The following is a 12,413-nucleotide window of genomic DNA, read 5'->3' as shown; positions in this document are numbered from 1 at the left end:
AACACTTTTGCACTTTTATTCTGCACACCTGTAAGAAACTCATTGTTTCTTCTAACATAAAGCAAGCATTTGCTCTCCAAGTTTTGGCATTTCCTGTGGAAATTAAAATTTTAAAGTGTCCTTCAGCCAACCCTACAGGTAATAATGAATAATTATTTGCACAGTGTTAAGCTGTGACCTATTTGTCTGTTTTACAATCTGCAATCTCCTGTCTATCTCTGTTTTTCATTTTAATAAAAAAAATTGCTTTTCTCAACCATAGACATATGCCCTGTGCGCCCACCAGGGAAAGGAGGGAGGAGATCAGTGAGGAAACACAAACAAGTTTCTGTTACCTGTTTCTCCCAGAATCTCTGAAACCTTTGGCAAAGGGGTTTCTGTCAATCTTTAATCTGGTGATCTAAAAGGAAGAAAAAAAAGGATTAGTTGATATTTTCTATTTTTTTTCTTTCAACAAATGAAAATTGTGGATGATTTCCATTCTTGCCTAAGCCACCTCTACTATGATCTTCCACACTTATTTCCCCAGACCTCTGTTAAATTTGCCCTTCCAATATCCATGAACAGATAATCTGCTTATCAAAACATGTCACCAGAGACAGAAATCATGGTAGCATTAGGAAACCTGGCACAGTGCTGGGGCTGAGAAATTTTTCCTGGAGTAGAAGTACACCAGGTGCAAAACCCCAGGAGCTGTTATTTATCAATGGCCACGTGGTTTGGGAAGCAGGCACACTGCTCAAGTTTGGCTGCTATCTGAGTTATCTCAGCCCCAACACTCCAGATATCCAGCAGCTGGATGCATCTCATGGACCTTCACACAATGTTGAAGAGAAAAGCACAGGCTGCAGCCCCCAGAGATGTCAAGTGGCCCCCCAGTCACACCTACAAGTTACTGTTGTTCTGGTCAGCATCCAGGCAGCCCTCAAGAGTTTTCTGATCCGTAATAATTTTTTTCCTCCTCTGAATAAAGGAGGTAGCAGCCAGACTGAGTGCTTTGGGGGAATCTTCCTTCCTGCTTTATTTTTAAGCATGAATTCCATGTTGGTAAATACGGACTGTAACCCTGGGATTCTGACCTTGCAGCCTGTGGTATTTTACTCCCTGTTGGCTATTCCACAGCCTGGTGTAGCACAAGAGCTTCCCTCTGCCAGCCTCAGCTTGTCCTAAAGATTCTACTTTTGGAATGAAAGGAGAGTGACATCTCCAGAACCTACCAAATCTGAGGTGGTGTTGCTGAAACTGCTCAAAAGGGACCAGTTTAATACAGTCTGATCTGAAGGGGATTTGCAGGTGTTTTGCTTCTGTCAGAACCAAGCCCTTACTCTGGATATTAACCTCAGATCTGGAATGCAGCTCCTATTTTTGCAGAAGCTTAATTTGTGAACTTAATTTCCGCTAGCCTGACTTTGCAGCTGTCCTGGGACTTGTGTGTACAGAGACAGATATGTTCTGTGGAGGATGGAATTACAGCAGAGGGAATCCCTGTGGTGGATTTGCTAACATTTTACAATTGTTTCCAGAGACGCTTCCCCCAGTAAGGCAACGCTCTGCAGCCACTGGAGGGCATGCAGGCAGATTCAAGGGATTTAGATTTGGTTTTAATGAAAATGTTTCTCCAGCCCACCAGAATCTCCTTACTGGCATCATAAAAATATGATTGTGTCCCCCAGATATTTTTGAACAAAATCCCCAAACATTTGGAATTCAGAGAGACAGAAATGTCAGCATTTCTTTATGGTGAGGCTGCTTATGGTGCCAATCCCTGACAGGGATCCCTCCTTTAGCGTCTCCCTCCCTGTGTAATTATGTCTTACAATTCTGGTCATTAAGGAAGAATGACAGGCTTAATTCCTATAATTTCTTCTCCTTTTCCTATCCTTCTTCCTTGTCTGATCTACAGTCAAGATTTGTGGAGTATCTGCATTTGGACAAGGGGGCAGGAAGTTTCCCATACTGCACTGATAGCAAACCCACCAGCGTGTTGCAATATTTTTGATGCATTTTGGATCCTGATTTAAGTCAGCTTAAGGGGATCAGACTGAAAAAAAAAGCTGGGAGTCATGGGAAGAAAAAGAAGCAGTCATGGGAGCACTGTCTGCACCTGTGCTCTCTTATACATTGCAAAACAAAAAACCCTGTAACATTTCACTAAGTTGTTAGAATTCACAATTATTAAAAATTGGTTAAATATTGCAATCTGCCTTAAGCTGATTAAATAGGGGTCTGTCCTTCAGTCCCAGAAGACTGAAGTCTAGTTTAAGAAAAGTGTACATCACTAACAAAGTCAAGGTCCCTGGAGAAAGAGTCGTGCTGCGGCGACATCTTTTCCTTATGACATCTGATGCCAATACTAAGTCTCATCACTGGGAACTATGCAAGATCCAAATCAAACACAAATCATCATAAAATCACAGAATGGTTTGGGTTGGAAGGGACCATAAATATCATCTTGCTCAAACCCACGTAACGTGGGCAGGGACACCTTCTGCTGGACCAGGTTGCTCAAAGTCCCATCCAACCTGGCCTTGAACACTTCCAGGGATGGAGCAGCCACACCTTCTCCAGGAAACCCGTGCCAGTGCCTCACCATCATTATAGTAAAAAATTCCTTTGAAATATCTTGACTAAACCTACTTTCTTCCACTTTGAAACCATTCTTCTTATCCTGTCACTACATGCCCTTGTAAAGAGTCTCTCCATCTGTCTTGTAGGCTCCCTGCTGGTACTGGAAGGCTGCAATTATGTCACCCCAAAGCTGCCTTTTCTCATCCTTACTTACAGTGGGAAGCATTTTGCTTACCCAGTCTCCATCCTGCTGTCCATCCTCTCAAGATGTGTGAGAAGAGAGGACTCATTCATTTGAAGACTAAGGCAAAAAAGGTGTTAAGGTGTCAAACTTCTCATCAGCTTTTGCCAGTTTTCCAGCATTGGTTATCAGGGGGAGGTACACCTCCTTCAACCTTCCTTTCCTGGTTAACTTACCTGTAGAATCCCTTCTTGTTATGCTTTTCATCCCTTACCAGGTCTAGTTCCAGCTTTGCCATGGCCTTCCTCACCCAGTCCCTACACAGGGTACCTGTCCTTGTTTCCACTGGCTGTGCATCTGTTTCTTTCTATTTGGTTTGCCCAGCAAGTGCCTACTCAGCCATGCTGCTCTCTTGACTTCCTTGTCTGGTTTCTGGCTCCTGGGAGTAGCTGGCTGTTGGCCTACATGGAAGACTTCCTTAGAGATCTGCCAGCTCTGTTCCATGCCTTTTTCCTAAGGGCAGGCTCCCAGGAGATCCTAATGACCATCTCCTTGCAGAACTGGAAGTTTACTTTCCTAAATTTCAGGTGCATAACTTGACCCCTTACCTGACCCCTATCCCACAAGACATGCACACATGAGAATTTCAGTTTATATGCAATACATGCATTCAAAAGCTTATTTTGTCAACAAACTGATGAGATTGAGCCTCTTCAAAACCTTTTCCTACACTGCTATAAAAAACCCAACTGCTTTGTCTCTGAGAGAACTGATCTGGAGTTATAGCTGTACTGCCTTAAAGTTATAGTGAGGACAGGATACTCTAGTTTTTTACTATGAGGTAGCAAGGAAATTTGAACACAACACACCCCTTTAGAGTTGATCTTAGTTACTTATTTTAGACTAACATCTTATCTTCAAAGTGGTTTCCTGGCTAGATACTTCATGTCTATACAATACTCCAGAGCAAAAAAGTTAGTGTCTCAGTCACAAAGAGCACACTGATATTTTTGTGAAGGCACAACATAAAAGGAGCATGAAGGATTTACCTGTTGGTTTTGGTAGGCTGTCACTGTGGTGAAAACAGTCTCGGGGAAGTTGAAGGTTTTCACCCCATCTCCTGAAGGAACTGGCTTTGTAGGAGAAAGATCACTGCTGAAATCCTTGCGGATGACATGGACACGAGGCTGATACTTATGCATTGAATGTAAGATTATCTGAAAAGAAAACAAAAGGAAAAGGACTTTTTTCCCCAAAAAAATATTTTGCAAAACATCCAGATGTACAAGAAAGCAGGGATGGAGTAAGAGTTAATATGGAGAAAAAAATCCTTTTCTTATAAGCGTGCTTGAGACAAAGTTTGTGCTGCAAGCAAAGAGAAAGGTGCTTTATAGGGTCAGGCAGCATTTTGAAGAAAAGCACTAAAATAGCAAAAAAACCTCCATAAATCTGGAAGCAACCACAGACACGTGTGCCCAACAGGACACAGGAGCATCAAAGCAGCAGCACCCTTTCAAGTCTGAGAGCAGCAAGGCTAGGACAGCAGGCACAAGGATTAACTTCTAACTTACATGGCCTTGATCATCAAGCTCGTTGTTGGTCAGCTTGAGCTTGTCAAAACTGACCACCTGCCTCATCCAGGTGTCTCCAGAAGCCAGGGAGTCGGGGTGGATGTAAACCCTGGGGGGCACTGGGGAGTCAGCGTTGCCAGCCACCATCCACTTGGAGCTGTGGTACACGTACCTGCAAGAGGAAGGGTAGGTGGCTAAGGGAGGCTTTCACTCACTCACTCACTGCAGGAACGCATCCAGGGCTCCCCCTCCCCTGCCACCCTCGTGCACCCCAAGCTCTCATTTGCAGTCAGGGGAGAATGTGCTTTATTGCAACCTCCTACCTTCTAAATGAAAGCCAGATTACCCCTGAGCCACTTGTTCAGACTTGATTCCTTATTAAAACCACCTTGCAGTTATTTTTCCTGTAAAACTCTGCCACATGTGCCTTCTCAACTCCTTAACCCTCTCTGAGCCACAGTAAGAGGCTGGAAAATATGGTAAACAAAGTCCTCTCTGAAAATATTAATAAATACCCTGAAATTTCTGGAAATCTGCATTGTATCTCATACCAGATTTTGGAAAACACATGTGGCTTCACCCAGAATACCTATTGGATGTTGGAAATATCCAATAGATACCAGTAAAACAATTGATAAAACAGAATTTCTGGTTTGAAATGTTGCAAAAAAGGAAATTCCATATTGTATGACATACTTTGGGATTAGAGGAAAAAAATATTTTTGTGTTCCTCATCTAGCCATCCTATATATGTTATAAATTTCTCTACCACAACTTTGCCTAGACAGTTGTTTCTCCGGCCCTACAGCTCCTTCCCTCAAAGGCATTTCACAAACAGTTCTACTGACACCTCTGAGCTCTGCCCTGTACTGCCCCTCCTTGGGTCTCTACTCAGCTCTGCTAAGATGTTCCAGTCTTTACCTACAAACAGTGACTAATTTCCTGTATTGTCACAAGAAACTGGGGGGAAAAAAGAAAAGAAAATAAAAGAGGAATCTTTTCCTTTCCTCTGTGTGGTTTGCTTTATGTGGTTGCCCAGGCCAAGCAGGGTAAGAAAATAAATGTATTTTCGATGTCAATGTTGCTAGAACTACACTCTTAGAAAGAGGAAAAACATCCAGCTGAGTATCAAACACTATCTTTCTGCTTCCCAGGAAAAGCATTTTTCCTGAGAAAAAACAATTTGGGAGCAAAAATGTAGTATTTAGCATTTGAAGCGGAGGTTCAATTCTGAATCCTTGAAATGTGGCTCAGTCAAGACTATTTGGAGAAAAGGCTTGTTCTCAGGGGTCTTTTAATAAGAATACATAAATCACGTCAGTCTGGAGAGTTTTCTGGGATGTAGAGGATCATGAGTTTTCCAGAGTATTTTTTAAGATCAGAAGCCCATTAATATCAGAGCCATCTCCTCTTCCTGTCTGTAGCTCAGCAGTGGAAAGTTTCTCAGTGACTCCATGCTGTAGGTCAGGGACCAATGTTCACTCAATTAAAAACTACTACTTGAAAAGAGAAAGGTTTCACTCCAAAAGTGCAAGACAATGTATTAAAATTCTGAGTTTATGTCTAAAGTTCTGGTCAAATCAGCTATGCTGGTGTAAATCAATGGGTCTCCTCCGGCACACCTTTGCAATGGTGTTTAATGGAGGTGTCTGTCTGTCCTAGGCTGTCATTGACAGAAAAGCTGGGACAAGATTCCTACCTCTGCCCCTGAAGAGCTTACCTGTATCTCTTGTTATCCACAGGGACAATGTCCATGGCAATATAATACTGCTGGTGGGGATCCAAGCCTGTAATTTTCACCCTCATGGCTGGAAACATTCTCCTAGGAAAATAAGAGTAGAAATAAGGAAGAAAATGGTGAGGCTCCTTTTACTCTCTGGCACCAGAAGCATGCTACTTTACACAGCCCAGTCCTTGGCATGACTCCTCTGGGCTTGGTGTGGGTGTCAAAGACTGTGCTGGCAGTGCTTTGAATCTTCACCTTTTTCCCACTTAGAAAAAGGGGTAACAGGGTAACAACCTGTAAGTAATGACAAAATGCTCACAGTCAAGCACTCTGTTCCCAGTTCCTAGCAGACAGTGCTGCTATGCTTCACACAAATCTTCCTCTCTAAGGCATTCTTAGGATGGGCAGTGTACTTTTACCTTGTGCTTTTCCCACTGGCCATCCACCTGTAATTCTTCTCACATATTCCATTAAATGCAGGATCACTTTAGTTCTCTTTTTTTGAGGATGTCCCATTTCAGTAAAGAGTTTGACAGTACTGAGGTAACATTTAAAGCAAATGCATGATCCTGAGAGATCCTGTCACTCTCATGCTTATAATTATTTAAAAAAAAAATTCTCAAATTAATCTGCTTATTAGGAATGTACTTCACATCCAACAGAAACACTGGCATTATGTCATGGTTCCTTGAAGTCCTGGTAGTGTATTGTGCAAGCTTTTTAATAGGTGTTGTCTTTTCTATGCCATGTGATCCAGATCTATGTTAAGCATTTTCTCCTGATAGACAAAGTTTGGAACTCCACACAAACAAGAAACAATTCCCAGCCTTTTTCTTCTTGTCTGAGCACAAGTTAAGCTCTGCTAAACACAGTCACTGCTGTGGAATTGTTTGTAGCTAGGCAATTATTTCAGAAGAGAACAGATCAGAACAATTTTAACCTTAAAGCACGTTAGTGTTAGTGTGGCTATGACATAATTTCTCCTTCTTAAAAATTTTATGGTGGCCAGCAGACCAATTTCTATTCTACACCTCCCTCAAAGAGCATGCTGAGGGAATTACTTAGGCCATATTATATTTCCAACTCATGTGGTATTTTTACACCTTCATAAAATCTGAGGAGCTGAGCTGAATGAGGTGCAGAAGGAATTGAGCAACATTGAAATCAGAGCAGGGCACTGAAAGAAATCCTGCATTGTTTCACTGACTGTTATCCCAGACCTGAGCTCTACCTGAGTGGCTTTTCAGCCTTTATCTGAGAAAAACTTAAGCTGAGGTCCTATAGGATGGCGTTACTCGACTGAATGACTTGTGTCTAGAAAATACAGAGCTTTGGTAGGAGAAACCCCAAAAGTACTGCATGATTATACAAAATCATATTCTGTCTCTCTGATAAGTAGACACATCCTTGAGGGATGGAAGTATGTGGATGAAGGAAGGATATTAAAGGACAATTTAAAATCACAATGCTGAAATATTAGGAAAGTGTACAAGAAATGTTTCTAGGAGTCATCCCTACAAACCACCGTGACACTTTCTCTTCTATTTAATGAGAAACAGTGAAATGTCAGAGAAGATTTAGTTCTCCTTCCAACATTTCTGTTTCTCAAAGCATTGCTAGTGAACACAGCCTGGAGGAGGAAGAAAAGAGGAAAACTTGTGTCAACATCTCCAGGCGTGTCTCTCAAACTTTGCAGGAGAGGGATGTGATCATGAGGATCTATTTCATTCTTTCCCAGCCAAGCCCCACATAGCCCTGTGCGGAAGAGTGTGGGAAGGAGGAGGAGGTTGATGCTCAGCCTTTGCCTTACCCACAGCTCTTTAATTTCAGGCCACACTGAGAAGATAAGAGCTGACCTATTAGTAACTGCATCTGCTTTGGAAAAGGGCATTTATTGCGGGGGGTGGGGAGAGCAGCGCCCCACAGCTGCCACAGCACAGCTAGCCCGAGTTATGAGAGACGTAAAACTGTCAGAAAAATCCTCTGCAGAAAGCCCTCAAGGAGAGAGCAATTTGTGCAACTGATGGCGTGAGTTTGCTAGGAGAGTGACTGGGGGGGAGGTGGGGAAGGAATAATGGATTAGTCTTCAGTGGCTTGAGGGCATTACCTTGTTTCTGCCACAATGGCTCATTAAATCTGCCAAGCCAAATGGGTACAGGATGTGGCATTTTACAGTCCAGCTCTCTTTAATTAGAGAGAGGTGGCTTGGGAGCAGCCTAAGAGGTGGGTCATGTTTCAGAGGGTTGATGAGAAACCCAGGATTAAATCAGAGTCTCTTTGGGTCTAAGTCTGCACACTGTGTTGGGAGAATTGAATGAGCTGCGTGTCCCAAAAAGTTCTCTCCAAACCTGCAGCCCTGTGTAAAGTTGCAGTATAGCCTGTGGGGTTGTTTGCTTATGAAATGCCTTGTAAAAGATTACCACAGACCATTCAGCAGGCTTAGAGGCTAATCTCTAAAATGATCAGAGAGAGCTGGGCTGATCCCACTACTTTCTCTAAGGTTTAAGTGTACTTTTAAAGTTTTGTAAATTATTAGGTTTTTTTCCTTTTTTCTGTGGGTATAAAAGTTACTTAGGTTTCTTTGCTAGAAAGGTGTGGCCTGGAACTGTCACAGCAGGTCTACAGCGGCACTGCTGTGTGGAAAGAGGGAAATGGAAATGGCAGAGGCTAACAGTGGAGATTTAGGGATGTGCTGGTGCATAATCCTGGTAAAGTCCCTGTTCTCTGCATTTCCTCCTGGCTGGCTCGTGGTTGCCCAGAGGCACCAGCCTTACAGAAAAGAGGCTCAAAGGTTTGGAAGGAATTCAGGCCATTTGGATATGGCTGGATTAATAAATAATCAAGAATCTTTCATCTAGAAAGGTATCAGCTGCAGTCAACAGCTACTGACACGAGGGCTGTCTGTTTTCATAAGGAACATGTGATGACATCTGATATATTTTAGGAGGAGGTTTTATATCAGCAGAAGTTTGGGATGATCAAGTTATTTATATGTTAGCTTTACCCCTCAGCAGGAAAACAGTCCTCCAAAACTTAGACTGTGAACTTACACACAGTACCCTTGTAGGGGAAATATATGTGTGATATGAAATAATTTATTACAACTGCTTTAGGACCACTTAGAAGTGTTTCAAAAAGCATTTTAGCAACAATCATGTGCCTCAGTCTACTCAATTTCTGGTTTTTACCATACTGAGATTGGAGTTTATGAACATCAAACATGAAGAAAACTGATGATAGATGAACATCTCTAGAACTTAGTTTAAAAGTATTTGCCATCACAGGAGTGTACTCGTACTAAGAACCGTGTTTGGGAACTTTCAACAAAAAAAAATTAGTTGGGTTGTGGCAGCTAGCAGTATATCTTTTGGTGGTGGTATTTAAAATTTTACTTTGTGAAAACTGGTCATAGGAGGAAGATCACAGATATACACCTGAACTGGATTTTTTTTCTCAGTAGAATAAACCTTCAGTTTCTTATCCTTAAGTTAGGAACTTAGATAAGAGTAGATTTGTACAAGGGTGACATCTATTAAATGCAAACCTTAAAATGAAGGGATGGGCTCTTCAACTGCAGCAAAAGAAATAGACAGAATAGTCATTTCCCAGGCATAAAAATAATCCAATTGAGAAACTCTGCAAAATAATCTGATTTAGGTCTGCAGGTTAAGTATGCGCAGTGTTTACAATGTGTGTGAGTTTACAGGGCAGCCTTGAGTTATCCTTGTTAATTCATATCTCATACTTCCTTGCATTTAAGACTGATGTCAAATATATATTTCTTTAGAGAAACAAATGTGTAAGGAGTGAAGGAAAGGAAGGCAAGGCAGGGCAAGGTAGTGGAGGAATGCCCTTCTGTTTCCCTCTGCAGCATGGGATCATGGAGAGATGTGTGTTTTGAGAGGAAAAGCTGAGGGCAGGGCTTGGCAGCAAATGGATTTATTGTTTCCGAAGGAGAGGGAGACCAACAGATCTCAGTTGCTCCCAAAGGGGACATTCTTCTGGGAGCTGGAGCAAGCTTATCAGCCCACAGGGCTAGGAACACTAAAAATCAGTTTGGTAGCTGTGGCCTGCCAGCCCTTGCTCTGAGAAGTGCCCTCCATGGGGCCCTTCAGCATCAACAGAGCTTGATTACAAAATCTCTGCTGATCCCTCTGACTGAGGAGCACTTTGGGACCCACCTTTCTTTCCACTAGAAAGAAAAAATAACACCTGGTAATGTAAACAGCCCTGAGTACATTCTGTGAAGAACTCAGATTCATGATTTCAGGGAGGCAAACAGACTGCAGGCAAAGTGCCACTTAACCTGTCAGGAGGCACAGAGAAGTCAGGAGAGGACAAGGTCACCTGTTTCACTCACCAATGGCTTTTTCCAGTCTTACTAATGATCCTGGCCATCAGCATTTTGGCTTGAGCCATCCTGCAGCACAGATGTGATAACTGTGACACGACAGATGAGATCATTCCCCCATTGCTGAGAGGAGATCCCAGCTCTGTTACAGGTAGAACCTGTGTTCCAGAACACTCCTTGGATGTGCTGGGATGCATGGCAGCACTCATAAAACCACCTCCATAAACAGTAGGCAGCTGTTCCCTTCCAGAAGAGGACTCCAAGCACTCCCTGTAGTGTATTCCCCCAGGAATAAGTGCACATTTTCCCCCACTTTGGGCAGCACTCCTATGCCCCAGTTAACGAACAGTTACCCCTGCAGCTCAGGTGACCACAGACATTAGATAGGGACTGCAGGGATGTGGGAAAGTTTTCAAATTCCTCCACTGATGCTGCCACTATCATCACTGTTAGTAAAGGAGAGCAGAGAAAAAGAGTTAAAAATTATTTTAGGACTAGTTGCTCAAATCAGTATGACCTGGGGCTTTAGATGAACTTATTTTATTTGTAGAGAGTTCAAGGTTGCCTTTCAAACAAAAAGGAGATAAAGGTAACTGCAGATTTGAATGACTGCAGCTGACAGCCATTTGCATCTTTTACACAAGGAACAAAGGTGTCTTTTTATAAGCATCTGATTAAAATCTAAATAAAAATGCTTTGATGGAAAGGAAAAAGGAAGAGTTATGAGAGGACTGGAGTAAGTTTATGGAAACAGAACAAAAAAAAAAAGACATCTATAAATACAGCATCAAGAAAAGAAAAACAACAAAGCAGAATTAGAAGTGAGTGAGAGTAGGAGTCTGAAAGTCAAAAAATGCAGGGCAGGATATAGCCCCATAACTATGTTTGAAATGAGAATGTAGGTTAGAAATTAGCATTACACAGCAAGAGCAGAGAGACATTGTGGGGACAGGCAGGAACCAGGCAGTGCTTTACAAGTCATAGAAAATTAAGGAGCAGCTGTAGTTCTAGGCAACTGAGTCTGTAATTATAATGGCTTTCAAAACAAGAAGGCCTTATGGGACTCAGGGTTTCCAAAGAGAGAGCAACAGGAGTAAAATCTTCTGTGGGGGAGGAAGCAGATGCAAATTACTCTGTGTGTCTCTAGCAATTTGAATAAGTAGTAGGAAATCTTCAGGAAGTAGCACCAGTTCTGCTATTTATGCCAGAAATAATAAAATCTAATCTCTGGGACACATAATGTATCACACATCCCATATGGAGAAACAGGACTGCTAGATCCAGCTCTCACCCATCACAGACACATCTTCTCTGAGAGAAAACTCTTTAACCTGTTGAACTGTTTAACCATTTAATTTGCAAATTCTATCACACCTGTAAGGACCATCCTCAATAAACAGGTGGATTACCTAAAGAAACTGCCCAGCTCTTCACTGTGGTTTGCAATGATTTACCTACAAATGTAGTCAACAGAAAAAGAAAAAAACAGCAGCACTCCAATATTGTTAACATCACTTCTGGAGAAGAAAATCATCAAGTAGAAAAAACCACATCTATTTAGTAGTTGCATAGATTTTCTGTGTACAGTAAGGTGAGAGATGGCCAACAGGACTCAAGTAATTACAAGCATCTCCTTTCAAGGAGAAAGAATATTATTTACGATTAAAATTAATATATGATTTGCATGGGAAGTTATGACTGTATTGTGATGCATGATCTTCTGTAAGTGAAAAAATTATCCCAAATTGAGCTTGTAAGATGTCAGAAAGGCCAGCTACTTTGTTAAGAAATGTGTAAGCTGCCAAGATCCTCTTCATACCATTAAATTTCAGCCATTTTTGTTCAAACTGGTGGGCAAAGATATATTTATGCTGCTTTTACTATCTACTCCATGTATCATCAGAGAATTAATTATAGTTAATCTAACAGGCCATAATGTTTTAAGTTTCTGAAACAGCATGATCCAGGCACCAGGACCATAAATCCAGAAAGAAGGAAGATGGTTCTTCCAGTGCC

At 41.9% G+C, this 12,413-nt stretch overlaps 1 protein-coding gene across 2 annotated transcripts in view; it reads right to left on the bottom strand.

Moving 5' to 3' along the window:
- TBX15 (T-box transcription factor 15) overlaps positions 1-12,413 on the bottom strand; it is a gene marked incomplete at both ends in the record, with an annotated part of 88,344 nt that overhangs the window by 21,151 nt on the left and 54,780 nt on the right. For both annotated transcript variants that reach the window (XM_084224651.1, XM_084224652.1), the window contains 4 exons: positions 336-400; positions 3,799-3,966; positions 4,321-4,492; positions 6,041-6,142. In XM_084224651.1, the coding sequence (XP_084080777.1) occupies positions 336-400; positions 3,799-3,966; positions 4,321-4,492; positions 6,041-6,142 (507 nt within the window). The remainder of the gene's footprint in view (positions 1-335; positions 401-3,798; positions 3,967-4,320; positions 4,493-6,040; positions 6,143-12,413) is intronic.

This window comes from Fringilla coelebs (genome assembly GCF_963513975.1).
Source record: "Fringilla coelebs genome assembly, chromosome: 2".
Lineage (NCBI taxonomy): Eukaryota > Metazoa > Chordata > Aves > Passeriformes > Fringillidae > Fringilla > Fringilla coelebs.
This window is presented reverse-complemented; position numbering and strand designations above follow the sequence as displayed.